Genomic DNA, 21,847 nt, shown 5'->3' on the forward strand with positions numbered 1-21,847 from the left:
GCCTCTATACCGAAATTAGTTGTCAGGTCTGAATCCAATTCCCTGCTTCTATGGAACATGTAACCGGGCAGGGTCTCCCAAGCCCATACAGGGTCTGCTTACTTTTCACATATGTATCTTCGAGTTGGGATATTTATCTATTGACAACACACAACAGATTGTACTTTGTCATTTAATAACAGCTATACATGTACATCTGGAGTGGTAATAAGCATAATTAACACTTCACACCTGGCCAAAATATACCACACTGAGTGACAAGCAAGAGGAGAGGATTAGGCCAATAACATTTCCATTCGGATAATACGGTGAGTAGCCTAAAGGTTGCTTTTGCAAGCACCTATGATGTCTTGATCCATTTAGCTTATTGAGCAAGGTGATCTACGCTGGCTCTGTGAGGCTACTACTACATATGCTAGGGATGAGGGCCATGCTGCCCATATGAATTATGGGCCCCTGACAATTGTTGATCCCAGGCCCACCTCCCCTTGAGAGATGGGTTTGTAAAATGTTGCAACATCTAATTAATAAAATTAAGTTTAGATTAGAACATGTCTCATGTTTTGGGGTGGGTAAAAAAAAAAACACAAAGCAACATTTTAAACTGAAAAACTAAAGTTAATAATATAGGCTTAGACAAACATAATTTCTATCCTGCTGGTGTATTCTTATAGATGTTCTGGTTGGTATGACATACTACATTATTTTTTTGCTATTTTCAGCCTTTTTTCTGTGCATCATCTTGGGAAAAAAACTAGATGTTTGGTGGACTCACATGTTCATCATCGTCATCATCATCAACATTTATTTATATAGTGCCAGCAAATTCCGTAGCGCTTTACAATTGGGTACAAACATTAATAAAACAATACTGGGTAATACATATAGGCAGAGAGGTAAGAGGGCCCTGCTCGCAAGCTTACAATGTATGGGATGTTGATTATTTTTTCTTCTTTGGACTGGATTAATGAACTTTGATGACATAGTTTAATAGCTCAATGCTTACCATCACTGGTGTACTATATATGTATTGTTTAGCAGGGATTTTTCCAAAGTGCCAAGTTTTCTTGTATTGACGCTGGGGCTTTGGGATGTGTTCTGCCTAACTGAATGGTTGTCAAGGCGACTCAGTGGGTTACAACCTTAGCCCCCTTTCTCAAAAGTGTGTACAATACGTAGGAAAAAGAAGTTTTCAACAATAGTCAATGGGCCCCTGAGAGGTTTGGTTCTGTCCAAATATATTGTAATGACTCTTATTACTTCCAGAGTGTGCACAGCCTTTTCCATTGAATTCTTTGGATTGGGACAAATGGGAGGGAAGAACAAGTTCCTAAGATATGGAATTTTAGGGAAAAACTGTGGGTTTGGACCAGCTTTCTTGAAAAGATAACGTATACTACTACTAGCACCATAATGTGTATAGTTCTCCGATCCTTCTGAATGATATAACTGCTGTCAGGAAGAGTACTTTGAGAGTAGCCCATCTATGGGAAACTTCCTGAAAAGGTTCACAATTTATTTTGTTAGGGTCCCACGGTCTAGGTTTAAAGCTACAAAAGGTTTTACCCAAGGTCTGATGTTTGTGACACATATAGGACCTGTTTTATCAACTACTCCTCAGCTAGGCAGAATTTAAAAAAATGGAGCTTAATGCTGTGATTTGCATCTTGATTTGAGAGCCAGTCATCTCTGTCCTGTACAAATTCCTAAATCAGGACACACACTTTCTGATTTTGGGTCCCCACCCCTCTGAAGGCAACAGTAGGAAAAATTATTCCAAACCCTGTTGTGGCATGCAGAAGTATTGTATATCCAGGCTTTTAGCAGTATATTAATAACGCTCTCTGAAAAAACCTTTTCTCTGATGTAATTTATATTCTCCTGGTTGTACTCAGTTCCTATTTGTTAAACCTGCCGTCATGGATTGCAGAGATTGATAGGCATCCAGATCAATAGAAGTCATAAAATCTCCACGCTCTCTATTTTTCTGGCCATAGGATCTGTGATAGGGCCCGCTTCTTCCAGAGGGAAAGATGTTCTATTTGAAAGACTCAAAATTGCAGTATCAATCTTTGTCACTGTATTATTGAGTCCCCTTTAAAAAGGTACATTTTCTCTAGACGCCTTACGTTTGCTTGTCTTCTATCCAAGAATCTCCATTCCCCAGAAATAGGGAATAGAGAATTTTCCTCTCCGATTTACATAAAATGTTTTCCCTTTCTTATGTCTAGATTCAAATAGAATGTCGCAATGGCATCACCTGCGTCTTACTTCATCAGTACATCCACCATGACACCAAGTTTGTGCTTCCTCCCTCACTTTTCCAAGTTCCTTGCTTGATGAGCAATCCTGAAGTAAGAAGGGTTTATAAGGAACTTTAATTGGCTGGACCTTGGAGGCCTATACTGAACTGGGATCTTGATTACTTTATTTTATGTAGATTCTTTAAATCCTCAATATGTACAAAAGGGTCTTCCATAGATTTCCTTCTGATAAAATCTGTGTACTGGTCTGGTGGCTAGGACTGTTACCCCTTATCCTTTGGTTTTCAGCTGTCACAGAAAACTAGGCTGTACCCTATTACAAGCTACAAAGGATCTGTCCTTGGGTTTGTCTGTCCTCTTGTTTGTTTTGGTAGGTTCTGATAAGGAACCAACATGAGTGCATGCTAATGTCCCAGCAGGTCATGACAGCTCTTCTAACAGCAAAACGAGAAGGTGAGGGATTCTGTGCTCACATTTCCCACAGCTCCGACCCTATCGAGACATCCACGGCTCGATAGAGGGCAGCCGTTTGCCCATCCACCGCTCAGGGCCCTGCGTGGGTGTACTCAGGGCTCCCCATGGGCGCAACTTTAAATTTCCAGGTAAGCCCCTGTAGTGAAAATAACAAGAGAAAAAGCTATCTCTTAGAGTGTAGCAAATGTTGCAAAATTAAAAATAGGAGTCACATACCCGGATGGCAAATAATCAACATACAACTCTACAGACAAGGCCTACAAATTAGTGCAGTTTTCTATGCATATTCCTTGTATAGAAGACACCTATGTTGCTATTTATTGTATATTCAGTCATCACAGAGCAGATTTTCTAACAAGCCTTTAGGAGAGGTATATAGCCATTATTGTCCTGTAGAAATAAACAGCTACTGCCCCAATGGAGAGTAGCTTCATCTGTAATAATATCATAATACCCTATCAATGCAAACATATACAACTTATTTAAATATTGCCTGCTCTCCCATGGCACTTCCATAAATAAATGAAGACTTCATGTATATTTAAAATGTCATTAGTAGATAAGAGAAATTAACATAACATTTTAGAGAGTTCATATCAAATCCTTATAGCAGTAGCAGGTAACAAGCTGCAGGATCTTCCCGCAAACAAATCCATACATTAATTTACAGGAACGTGCAAATTAAACAATTACCTTAAAGACACACTGTACTCAGGATAGAATATACTAGTGTACTGAAACCAAGCGTGTTGGTCGTCTTCTGTTTCCTCCTTTGTTAATTCGATAATCGAAAAGAGTCGAAAAGAATTGAACCTTCTTACAGACACTTTATGCAGATTGTCCTCATCTAAGCATTTCTTTCTCAGTGCCTAGATGAACAGAAAAATAAAACACACATGTGAATGCCACATGATGTACTACTTCACTTTATCATCACTATGATGGCTAAACTCCATTAATATCAAATCAATTCTCAACAATGCAGACTTATATGGTGATGATCAAAATAATGCTGTTCCAGCTAAAAATCCCTCGAACGACTTCAAAAGGGTGAATGTTACTAAATTCCCTCCCTTCACAATAATAGTTCATTGATTAGGTCCCTCTCAAGATCCCACAGTGCTCAGCAGGGTCCCGGTCTTTAGCCGACATCCCTACCGATCACCTTAGGTGGTGCCCGACTCTGTCCATAGTTGCAGAGATTCAATACAGCCTTTCCAATTAGGACCACTGTATTGGATCGTGCCTGGAAAAAACAGAGCCAGGCAGCGCCAACATTGGGCGGCAGAGGTCCTGGCTATATGTAACAAGTGGCTTGTAGCGTTCCCTACACAGAAAATTAAACACAGTTCAGCAAGAGCTGGAACTTAGCTCTAGGTAACAGGGGAGGGTTTCTAGGGGGGTTGGGGGTGCCCTATATGCTATACATTGCCCTTCTGCTCCACAGATTTCTGTCCAACCTGAGCTCACCTTAGGACACCTGCCTTACGGTTTAACAGGTGTACCACCCAGTCAAACTCCCTACCTGCCACTGTCCTCGGAATGGTGTATTTTAATTAAGGAGGGGGTAGTCCAAAATAAATATGCAAAATATTCTGTTACCGCAAAACAATCAAAATGGTAGAATATACCATAAAACTGATTTTTATATTTTCTATATTGTATTAAAAAAAACATATACATTTCATGTTATCCTACTTCTGGGTTTTGTAAACTTGCACTATATATTTATGTACTCAATGTACTTTAATTCAACATATTGTTCACAAGAGAATATATATTTAAAAAATGACAACAAGTAAAACTGGATTCATAAAAATGAAAGATGGATAAAACAAGACAAGTGTTTGAAAACTACAGTGTGTCTTTCAAGTGTCTATTAAAGTAGGTTTCATAGATCATGGCATTGTATATATTCATAGAACTGCCATTTTCTTTTAGTACTTTTCACCTGTCACATCTAACGTTCTTCTGACACATCCAGGCAACTGCTGTGACAAATGTGTGTGTCCAAACACACTAGTTGTGGTAGTTGTGCACTGGCAAGAATTCAGAGAAGTCTGGTCACACACAGGTAACGTCTCCTGGAATATTGGTCAACTGGCTCGATCAAAATTGACTGGATCATTATCACACATATTGAAAAATGTATTGAGAAGAGGGCCGCTATCAGACTACATATGGGTCATCTTCCAAGCAGACAAAGGCTGGGTACACATTACAGAAAGTTTCTCCCAATGTGATATCGTTAACAATTTTTACTGAAAGTCCTGATCAGCATGGCGAGTCATGTGTACATACTATACACGTTTTACCTTCAGATCTGTGCTCTTCATCTGTCATAACCATCGGCTGAAAAGATGGGGACGCTGTAAACTCTATGGAGATCTATGGACACTGCTGGTGATGAGTGTGTACACACTGCAGAATTTGCCAAACATCGTTTATAGAGATTTTTAGTCCGGTTATGAAATCAAAACAAACGATACCATGTGCTTTGAAATGATAAAAACATGATTATGGGAACGTACACACTAATGCAATATCAGACATAATGGTTTATCAGGTGATTGGCACGATAATCGGGTGAAAAACCTGTAGTGTGTACCAAGCTTAACATGTCCCAGGGTAAGAGACCTCTCTCCGTTCATTCATGAGAATGCAAAATATTAATTCACTAGGAACTAGTGAAATCATTGAGGCCTGAGGGACATCATCCCTTATAGCTGCATGCTCATGCCTGAGCGAGGTTCCTTGTGAACGAAAGGCCATAATTCTCATATAAACTGTTTCAGGGTACAAAGTGTCTCTCTCTGCAGTGTATACCCAAGAGATTACTTGACCCTACCTGCCTACTGTATGCTAAAATATAATAAAAGCTCTATATGTGAGCACAGCATATAGGTACCTTTACATCCATCTGTCACTTATTAAATAAAGCAGCACATTCATATCTCACAGCAATGCATCTATTTAGAGCTTCTCTGTCTAATGCCACTTGAGATCAGCATGACTAATTCTACATCTTACATTTACACACAGAAAATAAAAATGATCATTGGGCTTTTCCATGATCTGCAACAGACTATACATTAAGAAGCCGTCATCCCATGAACAGCAGTCAGCTTGAAGCTATGTTAGAAGATGTGTTTAAGAATGGCCTATCATCTAGACCAGGGGTCAGGGAACTTTTTTACCCCAAAATATATTTAGATACGCCGACATTACTCCCTTGATTTGAAAGGAAGGAAATCCTATATTATTAATTATTGGAATTCAAAATTTTATTGAATCTATTCAAAATTTCTTTTAAATCTTCAACTTCAAAAGTTCAGGTTTTGGAGAAATGATGTTGCTTAATTTTTGATTCAAGAGCATCAATATTGGGTCATTTTGATGTCAGAGTAATTTGGATACAGTCTTCAGCATCCAATCGATTTCTCTGCTTTGTTTTTATGTACGTTAGAGTGGAAAATCCTTGTTCGCAAAGGTAGGTTGTTGCAAAAGGCAGCAACATTTTGACTGCCTCCTCATGTGCAATTTTGAATGCCTTTGCAGCTGTTGACAGATGACAGATCTGCTTTGTTTTCAAATACATTACGTGCTTCATTATTGCATGGAAGCTCAAGAAGTGCCTCTGCCAACCCTTGAGGCTCTTCTGGTACAACAGCAATTTCCCATTTAAAGGGGTCTACAATCCAACTGACAACATGTGAATCGGCTGCATTACCCCCAGGAATTTCATTTTTACCCCATTTGGGGTAATTTACCCCTGTTCCCTGACCACTGATGTAGACCATTCTTCTCAATGGCAGGACAGACAATGCCAATGGGAATTCTTTGAACTCAACATATCGCATAACAGAGTATCCAAGTATTCATCCTTGCAATCGTGGAGAAGAGAAGTATTTGTAATGGATTTGAAAGTGCTGCTTACCTCCTGCCTTCTACCTGAAAGACTAATAACACAGGTCTGCAAAAAAAAAATTTTGGACAGCTGTTTTGGTTTAGTTGACTGATTCTTGTGTTTTTTGGTGCGCTGAATCCAAAAATGACAGCCGTTTTGTCCTGGGACGTCATGTTTTCGAACAAACGGGTGGTCATCATTTAAAAAAATCTCTTAACGCAAATATTTTATTTACATGAAAAACATTAACTCATTTGCACAGGTGACAACAAAATTAACACCACACTCAAGTAGATTGCTTGTGAAATCGTCTTTTTTTAAACTCTAAACTTCTTTTTGAGTTTTTCCTCTTGTAGGTGGCTTCCGGAAGATCCCTGTACAACATCCAGCAGTAGTCAGCCATCATCATCGTAACACTCCATTTCCCTTGATACCTTCTTTCCATTTCTTTTATATCTTGATGGAAACATTCTCCCTCCTCTTCACTCACTGCTATGGGCAGCACGGTGGGGTCATGAGTTCGATTCCCGACCATGGCCTTATCTGTGAGGAGTTTGTATGGTCTCCCCGTGTTTGCGTGGGTTTCCTCCGGGTGCTCCGGTTTCCTCCCACACTCCAAAAAACATACTGGTAGGTAAATTGACTGCTAACAAATTGACCCTAGTCTGTGTCTTTCTGTGTGTGTGTGTGTGTCTCTCTTTGTCTGTGTGTGTGTTAGGGATTTTAGACTGTACGCCCCAATGGGGCAGGGACTGATGTGAATGAGTTCTCTGTACAGCTCTGCGGAATTAGTGGCACTATATAAATAAATGACGATAATGATGCTCTCAAATTTTCAGGAAAATAGTCAAGGTGTGAGTTGAGAAAATGGACTTTTAAGCTCATGGAGCAACCAAGCTTGTGGAACGCTTTCAACATTGTTTCCACCATTTACTTGTAATTTGGGTCCTTTTGGTTTCCCAAAAAGTTTTTTATAACCACAGTAAAGGCAACCCACGCTTCTTTTTGAGTTGGAGTCATTGAACTGATGAAGTCGGATATAAGTTTTCTAATATCCAGGCCAACAAAAACCCCCTCTTTCAGTTTTGCCTCCGTTAAACCTGGAAACTTGGATCCCAAGTACTTGAAGCATTCGCTATCTTTGGGAAGTGCCTTAACAAATTGCTTCAATAATCCTATAATTTTATAAGGATTGGTGGTAATAAAACCTTCTCAGAGGGGTACCAATGTATCTCTGAGAGCATTCTTTTCACCAACAACTAGACTTCTTGGTGGCCAATTTTTTTGCTTCCAGTGATTTTGTTGGTCTCTACTGTCCCATAAACATCGAAATCAAGGGTATTTGGTGTCCCAGTAGCATACACAATACTTTTAAATCCCCACATACCAACCAGTTTTGGTTTTGATAACCCACTTTCTTGAGTACCAACTCCAAGTTCTCATAAGTCTCCTTCAAGTACACCAAATGAGCAACAGGAATGGACGCATGACGGCCACCATTGTGAAGTAAAACTGCTTTTAAGCTTCTTTTGGAAGAGTCAATGAAAAGCCTCCATTCAGAAGAATCATACTGAATGTGGAACTGAGCCATCAACCCCTCTAAATCAGAGCAAAACACCAAATTGCCCTCATGAAAAAAGTAAGACAGAAAGTCTTTTTCCCGATGTCTGTACCATGCAAAAAATGTACCTTCCATCAACAAAATTTCACTTTTAAGTCTAGAAACAAGTAATTCAGTAGATTGCTTAGGTAGATCTAGGTCTTTCACCAAATCATTGAGTTCCTCTTGCGAGAAAAGTTTTGGTTTGTCAACTTCAACATCTGAAGTACTTGATCCATCTTCAGGCTTAGGTAACAGAAACTGTCAGGTGAATTTACACACTTTCTTGGAGGCATTGCACTAATTTTGAACCACACAGACAATAGCAGGATGACGACTGAAATGAAATACAAGATTGTGGAGGAATCAGAGAACAAGTTAATGCATGAAAGAACATGTCCGGACAGGCCCTAGCAAGCACACTCAACAATGCAGTGATCACCATCAGGACCAATAAACATGTATTTTCATGTTTTTGGGAGCACTGACAGTGAAAATAAATTTGTTTTTCCATGTTCAGTTTTTTTTCCCCCAAGTATGATGAATTTGAAATTATGCGATTTCCAGCTACCTGTTTGACCAAGGCACGTTTCGATTGTGAAAAAACCCGACGTCCCAGGGAAAAACGGTGGTCATTTCGAATTCAGCGCACCAAAAAACATAAGAATCAGATAAAATTATGAAAACAGCTTTTTGGTTGCAGACCTGTGTAATTGATGTTTCCAACTTTGGACAGTAAAATAATACTGCACTTCTTAATCACCTCCTGCAAGATCCATAAAACCATCGCATTCCACTTCACATCCCAGCAAGACCCAATCATGACTTATGTCACCAGAGGAGAGAGAAACGAGAGGAGAGCTTAATTATTGCTTATTAACCCATAGGTTTTGTACGCACTGCCAGTTATATACAATGCATCGAGTTTTAATACCGTCTGAGATATATAGGAAGAATCTCCCGTGTCATATGACCGCGTTTTATTTTGGTTTTTTATAGATTTTGCTTTTTATTTTTGCATTTTTTATTGTGCTTTTCTTATATTCTAGAATCCTTTTTAGGCATTTTGTGTAATCTAAAGAAAGAAGGCAAAAAAATAGATTAATTTAGCAGAAAATAAAGCAGAGTTTTGCTCCCCAACAGAAAATAATGAGGTTATTATGAAGGGTTTATGGTGTTATAAAATTGATTCATAAAATGTTTAAATATCTTGATGCTAATTGCAACTCCCCTAACAGTGTATACAAATATAAATTAACAAAGCATACTGAATTAATTTACAAATATCATTGCTATGGCATTTCCATTTATATTGTGTAGTTTCAAAAACAGGTAACAAAATAATTGATGCCCATCATATTATTGTTCCTCAACATTTTTCTTGGCATGTACCCTAAATTCTTTGAGAGATGTAAGCAAAAATGAGCCATATTTTTCTTTTCACTGCCTGTGTGGCTCACGCTTTCACACAGACGTACAGCAGTGGCGCACGCAGGGGGGGTTTCTGAGTCTCCAGAAACCCCCCCTGTGCTAACCAAGTGGCCACCATAGCGGCACTGTCCTATACAGCGCCGCGGCTGCTGTATAGGCCAGCGCTGCTGAAACTGAGCTGCTGCGCATGAGCGGGCGCATGCGCAGCAGCTCTCTCTTGTGGGTTTTTTTGGGGGTTTTTGGGTCGGGGGGAACCCCCACCTGACAATCCTGCGTGCGCCCCTGGATAGACGGAACAAAGATAAAATACTCATGTGACATGCACATCCACAAACTCTGTTCTTGATATACCAATTTACCATTATTGATACTTGACAACTCTCCCGGAATGTCCGGGAGACTCCCGGATTCGGGGTGGGTCTCCCGGGCTCCTGGGAGTTTATGGCAGTCTCCCGCAGAATTACGCGGCATTTTACAACGGGGCCAAATTCCGCAATTCCTGCAGAATCGTAGCATTTGGCCCCGCTGTAAAATGCTGAGTTTGCGTCATTATGTCACGGGTCCAAAATTACTCGATTTTTGAGTCCCACCTCCCCCCGGCAGCTCCCGGACGCCAAGTAGAAGAAGTTGGCATGTATGCCATTATGTTGAATTACACATATAATGCCAAACTGCACTTTAGATAGAAATACCCCTTAGAAATGTTAATAATTAAAAAAAAAAAAAAAATGTAGTGCAACCTCTGCTCGTCACACAGGATGAAGTTATATTACTGTGAAGTCTCTACACTGGGACCTTCTTCCATAGATGGGATTGTATAGTTACATGTAACACTCCCAGACTCAATGCCAATAATATTTAATCTTAAGAATCCAAAAGCAAATAACACGCTGCATTCCCGAGGCAATAGAATAAAATTATCATCTGCAGAGCAGGCTGAAAAATCTTCAGTCTACAGGGTACATTGAAGAAACTACACCATAAAGTGTAGCCTTTATAATACACAGGGTTACAAATCCTAACTCACACAGGAGCCGATGTAATAAACCAGTAAAGAACATAATATAATCGACAAGAGCTCATTCCAAGTGAATTGGAGCAGATGGCAGCGTTTTCTCATATCCTGCGGACGCACTACTAAGGGATCAAGTAGGTGCATTAGACATACAAATCCCTGTTCTCTTTTTTTGTAAAAAAAAAAATTACAAAAAAGTTAAATAAAATGACAAAGTCAACAAATGAAACAGTTTCAAAACAATTGTGCGAAATATGAAAAAACAAACAAACAGCAATCTATAAATAAATAGTCATTGAGAAAACGGATAAACATAGAGGAAAAAATAAAATAAAATAGGGGATGTGAAGGGTGAAAGATGAACATATAACTATGAAGGTGATGGTTTAGGCTGGATTTAAACATTCGTATGGGGGAGGGGGGTTATAATACTATATTTTATTCATATTTCTGTCTCCAATGCATTCACTGAACTGCTTGGAAAACTCTAGGGCAGATTTGGCTACATACCTCCAGCATCCAGGACTTGTGTCTTCCCCACCTACCTTAATAAGTCAACAAATAAAACAACAAGATAATACCCATCCCTTCTTAAGCTGGGTACACACAACAGGTTTTTCGTACAATAATCGCCTCAATCAGCCGACATACGACCGCTCATTCGAAAGTCGGGTCAGTGTGTGTAATGACATGGTCGAAAGTCTTCCCAAATAGGGGATGCGAAGGGTGAAAGATGAGCGTCTCACTTAGTTGGTCATACCGATCTATATTTTCGTTCAAATCACCTTTCCATCATGTATTGTGTATAAATTTACGATTGATCCACAATAATCCTCCGAAACTTCCTCGACCTGGGGTTCCGTTGGGGACGTGTGTATGGAAATTTCAGATGCGTGTACCAGTCCCACGTGGTGCGGTGTCCGCACATCACTGACTTGTTAATTACATGCTTGTAACGGAATAGCATTGTAGGGGAAAAGTATGAATGAATGAAGAGACAGTGTTGTCTTCTGTTTTTATGTGTTTTTGGGTGTTAACTATAGTGAAAGCTCTGCCCTTTTATGCTAAAGTCTTTGGTATATCGTTACATGACCCGCAAATGTCGCTTCAGTGTGTATGAAATTAAAATCATTTGCTCACGAAAACATGGCTGTAAAAAGTCGCTACCGGGACGGTCGCTCTTCCCTTTATCGTCTATAATGAGGCTAGTGTGTATGTAGTCCATGGACCGAGCGATCGGACCATCAATTGGATGTTAAGGCGATCAGCATAAAATGTTGGTGGAAAATTAGGCAGTGTGTACCCAGCTTTAGCATTCACTTCTGCTTATCTCATTATGCATGAGGACCAGTAGAAAACACAAAACTATCTTCTTAATTCAGCTTTTGTCACACGAGGGGGAGAGCAGTGAAATAACTGAAGAGGGGAGGAGAGAATGAATGCAGGAGTGTGAGAGTCTGACTTACACTGAATGGATCATATAGACCAGTGATAGGCAACGCGATCCACTTTAGGGGCCGCATGGGGACACTCTAACCTTAAAAGGGCTGCACGTTACCATTAACCTCAGTAACAAGCTAAAATAATACATTTAATTAAAAGAAAGAGATATGCAATGTAATAAGATATCAGCAGACATTTTATACAAGTGTTACAAGTTGTAACAAACAAATTTTACAATAAAGAAGGAAAGAGCTGGGGCCGCAGATGCAGGCTCTGAGGGCCACATGTTATGTATCACTGATATAGCGCTTACATTTTGGCAATTTAATAAATTGTTTGAGAGACCAAAATGTAAACCTGTCTGACATATCTGGGAGGCTACCCGAAAATAATAGTTCATATCCTGCTACTATGACAATTCAACTTATTGTACATAACCCATTAACTAAATTCTAAAGGACAATATGATGGTTCTGATTGGGTTTCTTATTGTTAGAGCTGTATTTATCCCAAGCATTACCATAACAAATTATTGTATTGTCACTCACCGGACTGTGAGTGCTACTTCTCGTGTGTTTAGGAACCGTGGCCGTCCGCCATCCTGAGGGTCTGCGCATGTGCAGCCCTTTCAAACCTTCAGTACATGTTCCTTTTAGTTAATTGGCTGATCAGGCAACACTCCCTATTTAAAGCACCTGTGGTCAATACCTCGTTGCCTGATCTTGGAGTCTCATTCCCCATGAGCCTCTGAAGGTGTTCCTGTGTTTCCTCGTGTATTCAGCTCCTGCTGATTCCTGTTGTTCGTTTGTGGTTTCCAAACCACTTCAACTCTCCTGTGTTCATCGTGACTGCACCAGCTGATTCCTATCCGCTGCCTCCGTGCTTCTACAGTTTCCAAACCACTTCTATTCTCCTGTGTTCATCGTGACTGCACCAGCTGATTCCTATCCGCTGCCTCCGTGCTTCTACAGTATCCTGCTCACCTCAACTCTCCCGTGTTTCATCGTGACTGCACCAGCTGATTCCTATCCGCTGCCTCCGTGTTTCTTCAGAGTCCTGCTCATCGCAACTCTCAGTGCTCATCGTGTCTGCCGCCAGCCGATCCGCTGTCTCCGTGCTTCTACAGTGTTCCTGCTTGTGTCATCTCGCCTGTCTGCATCGGGTCAACGCTCCGCTGCTTTCATCCCAGCTAGACCGCCTCAACTCTCCCGTGTTCTCCAGGTGTCCAGTTCTATATACTACTGCTTCCTGAGTATTGTTTAAATCCTTGCTGGTCTACCTACCGTGCGCTGCACCTACTTGGTTACCGCTTCCACCCTCCTGGGACTTCTCATCCTGCCGGCCTCCAGCCGTTCAGTTATCCCTGCACCTCTCACTGACAGCCTGCTCTCCTGAACCACGGTATGCATACTTCTCATTGACTGTGCTGGTGTATTGCATATCTAGCTGGACTGAGTTGCTCTCCTCCGGAGTTTCCTATCCACTGAGACTATTGCTATCATTGACTGTGTTTCCTTTTAGCCTGGATAGTTCTTGTGACTTTGTATATTTGTGCAGTGCTGCTCAGTTATTATTATTTTGTGCATATCATCGTGGGATCAAGTTCAGTGTGCCCGTGTATACTCTGTATTGCATTCATCTCCTCGTGCTCCTCCTCACATATATATATCAGTGGTACAACTTGCTAGAGGCAGACCACTGTTCCCTGTTTCCTGTGTCACCAGTTTCCAGTATCCTTTCACATAGCAGTGGTACAACTTGCTAACGCAGACCACTGACTCCCCGGATACCTTCACCTGGATTCCATCCCTTCACCCAGACAGCGGTACAACTTGCTATTTGCAGACCGCTGACTCTCATCTCCTCCTTGTTACTCCTGGACATTCCTCCTCACTATAGCAGTGGTACAACTTGCTATACGCAGACCACTGACTACCCTCACGTTTTCTTGTCCATCCAGTTCCTCTACCTATTACCAGTGCTGCTAGTCATAGACTTTCCTCGAGCATTCTCTTACCATCTGCTGTCTCCTGTTCCGTGATCACCCCGCTACCAGAGTACCATATTACCAACTATACTGCTCTGGTAAGTCCATCATCTGGTGATACCTGGGTAAAGACTCCTAGTGCCCGTGACATGTATATACTAATGCATTTTACATACATTGGTTATGTTAATTTGCATATGAATGCTGCAATGATAAAAATTACTTGCAGTATATTTAAGCAATGCGTTGATATCTGTGTGCATGTTTTTTAAATAGGATAAATTGTCAGGCAAGGGATTATTTATCTAAAGAAATATATTAATTTATATTAATTAAATTCATAGCCATTTAGTTTCTGCATACAATAAATATATTTAAACTCCACTTTTTGAGACATTTTAGGGCTTGTTGTCACCTAGTTAATGTTGATGCATTTTTAACCCGATAACCAACACCTGAAAAGCGCATTAGATATAGGATGATCGGGCTTATAGGCCCACTGTGTTCTAAAAAGTTAACCCCATGTTTAAGATCTTTAAGAGAGGCACAAGTAGACTATTAAGTAGACAATTGAGTGTGATCACTATTCTGAGGGTTGGAGTATGTACACTATAATTGCGGCTCACTGACCCTTTATCTCCTGTCTGGATTATTGATGACTTAGTTCTATCGCTCCATAATACCCCTTGATCTATAAATATGGTCTAAATAAGGTTGGTTCAGAGCTATTGTAGCAGCAGCATAAGGGAGTGAAAGTAGGGAAAACAAAGTTATAACAACGACACGCATTTTGCTAGAAACAGCTTTTTCAAGTTAAGCCGGAGGCTCCTTCTATTTGGCCTTTTATAGTGTAATGGCAAAGCTCCCATATATACATCATATCTGATGTCCAATCAGCTCTCGGCTGTGTCCGTGAATGATTGACAGCGATAGCTGGAAAAATCATAAGTCCTCCATTGTCCAGTAAAATTTCATATTTACCTCAGTGACAGTATTCGTTTCTATTAGAGTATTATTCATAATTACAAATGGTTATCATAGTTTGTCAATCAGACTGCAGTAATAAGGCAATGATTATAAGTCACAAGTATGCGATATAGCTGTTATAGTCAATGGGACATATTCAATTGTTTACTTTTTCCGCTGCAGAAAAAGTAAACAGGTTATTACAGTAATTCTACTCAGATTTCAGCTCGCAGCTCCCTGAGCCGCGAGCTGAAATCCTGCAAGAAAACTACCGTAATAATGGTATTTACGTGCACTATTACCATAATGACAGTAATAGTGCGCGCGCCGCGAGATTTTTGGCAGTTTGTTTGATCTCCAATAGCATTTATAATACTTCCCACATTTCTTGAAAGGCAGGCTAGCCATGCCGATGTAGTTCAGTTTGCAAGGACATGTGAGGCACTAAACGTCTAAGGAGTTGCAATTTAGAAACTCGTCAATCTTCCAGACTTTGTCATATTTGTCCTTATAATCCTTCCTTGAGATGGTGAATTGACAAGTCCACAGCTGAAGAAACCTATAGGATTATTATTACTTCTTTTAAAATTGTGAAGATGACCATGTACAAATTGATCTTTTAAATTACTGGCTCTTCTCCAGCTGATCGACATCCTGTCGCCAAGATTATTCCTCAATTCCTCATCAGCAAATAATATATGCCAGTGCTTTTAAAATATTGTGGTAAATTCTTTCCACTCTGCACAAACGGTGCCAATCATCCGGACTTTGATATCCTCTTTTTTGGGGGGTTTGTGAGGGATAAATCAGAGATTTTCTGTCCCTTTTAGGAGTATCTTACTTCCCGTTTGATTGTCCGCCCACAGCCCCTTTGCTTGAGTCTGTTGGTAAAGTCATCAGATCTTTTGTTAAATATTCCAAGCAATTGCACTTGATCCTCAATAGTTCTCCCTTTGGGATGTCTCTTATGACAGGAGGAAAATGAGTGTTAGAATGGTGTAGTATACTGTTTGTGTCTGTGAGTTTTTTGAAAATATCGATGTTAGAGTACCTTCCACAGTTTTATGGATTGTCAAATCAAGGAAATTGATAGCTGTTAAGTTAATTTCGGAGGTCAATTTTAAATTTAAGTTGTATTTAATAACCCTGTAAATTTGTGCAATAGGTTTTCATCCCCAACCCGCAAAATCAGGATATCATCAATATACCTCACCCATAGAGTTGTATGGCTGGTATATCTTTTTGGTGTCCATGAACACTAGTTCCTTCTCCCACCATCCAAGAAATAGGATGGCATAAGTTGGGGCACAACATGTCCCCATTGCAGTCCCCGTAACTTGTAAATTGAATCTTTCATCAAATATGAAGTAGTTCTAGGGCAGGACAAACCTCAGCAGTATAATTATAAACTCATTGAGGTAGTCCCAATAGTCCTCATTATCCTGGTACCAACAGACCAGCGGTGTGTCAAAGCGCTCTTCAACGTGGGGCTGGTAGTCTTTGAGAGGAAAAGGGCAAACTGTTTTTGTCAGTTGCCCTCTGTAGCTGGATATGCAGTTTTCTCTGTTAAAAGTGGGAAGCAGCCGACCTTCATTGTCCCCCTGATTTAGTGGGAACCAACCAAGGCTGTCTATCGCTGCCACTGGTCGAGGAATTTAGGAAGGGGTGGGGGCTGACATTTATTTTTATGAGTGGGAAAATCTACTTGACGAGTGCGTGCTGGATATGGACTGAGGATATACCACATGAACACATGAACAAACATTATTTTTTCTCACATGCAGTTAGCACTTGTGTTTTTGACGCAAGTGCAGCATCAGTGAGTAACTGGCCTTAGCAGCAAGGGAGATCCAATCAGAATTTCCCGTACACGGCTATTGGAGACACCAACACACAGGGAATTCATGAACAATCACGATGTTACCGGATTATCTGACATTCCCACCGTCACTGACGGCAGAAGTGCTTTGCTCTTTCCCATTTAGTAGACTGCTGTGGTCCTGAAATCAAATCATAAACTATCACTAACAAAGAGATATCAACTATGGCAACATGCTAAGGTTTGAGATACAGACTCCCATTCAATGTCAGTAAGCTTACTGTGGCCAGTTGTAACCCAATTAACAGAAGTGCAAATGCAATCATGATGCGCATGAATAAATATTCTCTGTAAAGTGCTGTATAAAATATAGTTGCTTAACAAATAACTAATAATATTAATATTGCATAGTGCAGTAACATATAGCAACCAGACAGTTGTTTTTATTAGTTTTCCTTACTATAGACCATTCAAAGCTGACTGATTGCTGCACTTTGCAAGTTTGCATGTATGTTAGTAAATATCCCCCACAGGCACCTTGCACGGACAGCAGTACAACTGGCCTCTATTACCTGTCCCAGCAGTTTCCAGCGGGCTCTTGCTGCTCCAGTTCTGTCTTTACCAGGAGAAGGTTCCTGAGAATTTTGATCTGTCTTTTTGCAGCTGTCTCCAACATTATCCTGGAGCCGGCTCCCAGATTCCTCTCTTTCTCTCTCCATATTTCCCTCAACAGACGAGCCGCTACCTGCCTTCTTTTTTTTTTGTATCCTGCCCGCCCGCTTGTCAAATGCTGCACAGCCGCTTCCGAAAACAAATTACACGCGAGCCGCTCCTGACCACACCCCTCGTATCCATCAACCAATAAGAGCGCCAGGATTCCTCTGCCGGAAGATGAAGTGTCTGCGCAGATTCATGTCATAAGCCGGCGACCTGACATGTCCATGTGCTGCTTATACCTGCAGTACAGTGCCCGGTATGCTGTAGCTGCTGTACGTAGTCGGTGTGATGAGTGCCAGTCATGTAATGCAAAGGTAGGCAACGTGTGGGTTTCTAGCTATTGTGGATCTACAAGTCCCAGCAGACCTTTTTAACAGAGGGCATGCTGGGACATGTAGTTCCTCAGCAGCTGGCTTGTCACAAGTTGCCTAATCTGTCTTTAAAGCCACTGAAAGGTGTACTCAGTCTAATATAATACCCTGAGGGTTATTTACTAACAAAGTACAAATCTACAGTAAATAATAACAACCAATCAGCAATTAGCTTTCACCCATTCTATGTTAGGCGATGAGAGCAAATGTCTGGTTATAATAAGTTACTGTGAATTGGTAACTGTGCATCTGCGCTTTATTAGTAAATAAGCCCATTTATGCAACAATTGCAAGGAAATCCACCTTTTTTTAAATATATGTATATATTAACTTCATCTTTTATATTTGCATTTGCAGTTTTTTCCTTTAAACCCATATTTCTGAGATTATTTTGTCACATTGTGATGTTGGATAGGAAGAAGTGACAAAATGAAGATTAAATTCTTTATGCAAACAATGTCGCGATTTGTTGGTCGAGGCAGGAACACGCTTAAAACCGTACAGCGACCATTTTGCACTTTTTCTCGGAGTTATCACCTCACACGCGGCCACACAGACTGTTCAAATAACAGATTAGTCAGAGGAATGTGCTCCTGGGAGGTATGGATCAATTGCCTGACTGTATTTCCTAACAAATTATGTTTTCAGGTACCACAAAGAATTGGCAGCTGTTTATATTTCTGTTTTTTTTCTTCTATGATGTCTTGGGAGTTTTTCATTACAAAGAGAACAGTGTTGTAAAAGTAAATGGTAAAGCAATAGACATTAATGATATGTGCATACATAACATTGACTAATATATAAATATATGTCAAATCACTGCTACAACTGGTACAGAATAGTTGAAAAGTACACCACACAAGTGAGTAAAAAAGTTAAATTCAAGTTCATAGGATCATAAATGTTACGTCAGCATGTTTCGTGCAGTTTTAATTATTTCCAGGGCCCTTTTTCAAATTGCTTAAACTGTGGTCATTTGATTTTATGCATTTTCTATGGCTGACTAAAAAAAGCAACTTATATTTTGGTGAGTGCCTGGCCCTAAATTTCCAGGTGCCTGCAATGTGTTTTTTCGAGCACTGTGAGCACCTTGATTGCAAGTGATGATTATTAATTATTTTTTGAATCTAACATTTTAATCTAAAAGGCAGGTAAACATTTTATGTTTAGCAACAAACAGTATTAAAATTATATATATATAGATATATATCATAGCTCCAGTAAAGAGTGCTCAGATCAGAGACATCGGGAGGTAGGTTGAGATGGCCCTGGAGACATACAGCTCAACCTCATAGTGTACCAACCAATTTTTTCAGCTTGTGCTTACCATGTCTAGATGGTGACTTCTGAAGTGCTGCTTTGCACCTAGCTCCGTACTGCTCCTAAAATTACCTCTTTAATGCCATTCGGTCCTGCCAATGGTACCTGCAGCGCTTTATGGGCTTCCTCCAGTGGGATATACCTCCCAACTTTTCTGGAATCAGGATAAAACTCATGATCTCCAGCCTTAATCAGGACAGTTCTGAGGTATCAGCAGCCTCTGTAATGTACATACTAATAACTTTTCAGTTTGTGCTGAGCAGAACTATGTGTCTTCAGTGCCGTCTCCAACCTGTATGTCAGTGCTGTTTACTTTGCTGTGGGAGCAGAAATGTCCAGGAGGGGAGATGGCACTGAAAAGGCAGGAAGCAGCCCAACAATCAGCATACTATGCTTCTCACTACCCTGGGTGAATGTAGAAGGTATGAGAATTTTATAAGGTAATTAAGCACTGACTGTGTCCATATCACACACACCAGTCAGCCACCACATTAAAACTGACAGGTGAAGTGAATAACATTGATTATCTTGTTGCAATGGTATGCAGTGGTTAGTACCTACTAAAAGTGGTCCAAGGAAGGGCTACAGGGTCATGGCGCCCAAGGCTCATGGATGCACATAGGGAGCGATGGCTTTCCTGTCCGTCCCAATCCCACAGAAGAGCTGCTGTAGCACAAATTGTTGAAAAAGTTAATGCTGGTTATAATAGAAAGGTGTCAGAACACACAGTGCCTTGCAGCTTGCTGTGTAGCTGCAGACGGGTCACAGTCCCCATGCTGACTGTTCACTGCTGAATGCGCCTACAATGGGCATGTGAGCGCTAGAACTGGACCATGGAGCAATGGAAGAAGGTGGCCTGGTTTGATGAGTCATGTGGACGGCCGGGTGTGTGTGATGGCACCAGGATGCTCTATGAATCAAAGGAAAGCCGGCGGAGGCAGTGTGATACTCTAGGCAATGTTCTGCTAGGAAAGCTTGGGTCCTGACATTCATGTGGTTGTTACTTCGGCACGTAGCACCTACCTAAACATTGTTGCAGACCAAGTACACCCTCCTGGCAACGGTATTTCCTGATGGCAGTGGCCTCTTTCAGCAGCACAATGCACCCTGCCACACTGCAAAAATTGTTCAGGAATGGTTTGAGGAACATGACAAAGATCTCAGGGTGTTGACCTGGCATCCAAATTCCCCAGATCTCAGTCAGATCGAGCATCTGTTGGATGTGCTGGAAAAACAAGTCTAAGCCATGGAGGCCCCACTTCACAATTTACAGGACTTAAAAGGTCTTTTGCTAACCTCTCGGTGCCAGATACCACAGGGCACCTTCAGAGGTCTTTTGGAGTTCATGTCTCTACGGGTCAGAGCTGTTTTGGCAGCACGAGGGGGTCCTTCACAATATTAGGTAGGTAGTGTTAATGTTGTGGCTGATTGGTGTATATATATTACATGCAGTCTTCTGTACACAGGTGATTTTGGCACTGGCAAACACATCTTTAAATTATGATTGCCTATAGTTACTATTTAGGTCGATGTGCTTGTGCATCAGTTTATGGCTATGTGGGATAATATACACTGTTTTGTAAATTATAAAGATTTTAGTAGTCAAGGAGGAGTCCCATTACCGTATAAAGGCATTGAACTCCACACTGACAGCTGATATCCTTGTAGTCTGCCGTAGGTTTATATTATTCCTTATAATATATCCCTGGTGAATTCTAAAATGCTGACATCATAACTAATCAATTTTATGGATATAATTTAGAGTAGTTAATATATGGAATCATGAGTCCCCTACTGTTAGTTATAAGGATATAAGAAGTCACTAAAGAGTTTTGTGAGCATTTATATTCTGCTAAGTACTTAGCTTTCACGACAATAAGAAACAACTTCTTATATCTATGATAGTTTACAGTAGAGGGCTCATCGTCCCTTATACTACATAAGCTGCTCAACTGAACTTTCAAGTGATAACATCAAATCGCTCTGTTTATATAGATGTTGTTAGCATCAGAGAAGAATCCCGTTTTGTACATTGTACCATCTGTTTGGCAATATAATTTCCATATATATATATATATATATATATATATATATATAATTTATATAATATTTAGAGAGCGAACAAAAGCAACTGTCTGGAATTAATGATTCTATCATTTCGATATTGTACTTTTGCTCAGTAAGTATACATTGTTCTCACAAGAACCATTGTGCAATACAGTAATTACTTCTTTATGCAAACAAAGATTCTGTTAGATTCAGAAAGAAAACAATGGCAGACTGCCTCTGCGACCTACAAGGATTTAGCTGCAATTCTGAAGAAACAACTGTATGAGATGCATAATAATTATCCCATAAGAGCAGAACGGGAGATGGTGAGTAAAGAACATGTTATTATTATTCTTTACCTCCATATGACTAGGTCTAAGTAAAAGTTTTACATTCATTAAAATTGCGCTTTTCTGTGCATGTTATTTACATAATATTAAATATTAAAAGTTTCCTGACAAATATTTTGTGCAACTGTATAAAA

The 21,847-nt window shown here is 40.3% G+C and overlaps 2 protein-coding genes across 5 annotated transcripts in view; one reads left to right on the plus strand and one right to left on the minus strand.

Moving 5' to 3' along the window:
* The window catches only part of CAMKMT (calmodulin-lysine N-methyltransferase), a 297,789-nt gene extending 280,051 nt beyond the window's left edge, over positions 1 to 17,738 (minus strand). For both annotated transcript variants that reach the window (XM_075204137.1, XM_075204136.1), the window contains exons 1-2: positions 17,479 to 17,738; positions 3,432 to 3,607 (exon numbers count right to left, since the gene is read on the minus strand). In XM_075204137.1, the coding sequence (XP_075060238.1) occupies positions 3,432 to 3,607; positions 17,479 to 17,625 (323 nt within the window). In that variant the 5' untranslated portion in view covers positions 17,626 to 17,738. The remainder of the gene's footprint in view (positions 1 to 3,431; positions 3,608 to 17,478) is intronic.
* Positions 17,739 to 17,840: 102 nt separating this feature from the next.
* Positions 17,841 to 21,847, plus strand: part of PREPL (prolyl endopeptidase like) — a 30,684-nt gene continuing 26,677 nt past the window's right edge. For 2 of the 3 annotated variants that reach the window (XM_075204130.1, XM_075204132.1), the window contains exons 1-2: positions 17,841 to 18,594; positions 21,561 to 21,689. In XM_075204130.1, coding sequence (XP_075060231.1) covers positions 18,424 to 18,594; positions 21,561 to 21,689 — 300 coding nt within the window. In that variant the 5' untranslated portion in view covers positions 17,841 to 18,423. The remainder of the gene's footprint in view (positions 18,595 to 21,560; positions 21,690 to 21,847) is intronic. The other variant, XM_075204133.1, reaches the window with a different exon arrangement.

This window comes from Mixophyes fleayi, chromosome 3 (genome assembly GCF_038048845.1).
Source record: "Mixophyes fleayi isolate aMixFle1 chromosome 3, aMixFle1.hap1, whole genome shotgun sequence".
Classification (NCBI taxonomy): domain Eukaryota; kingdom Metazoa; phylum Chordata; class Amphibia; order Anura; family Limnodynastidae; genus Mixophyes; species Mixophyes fleayi.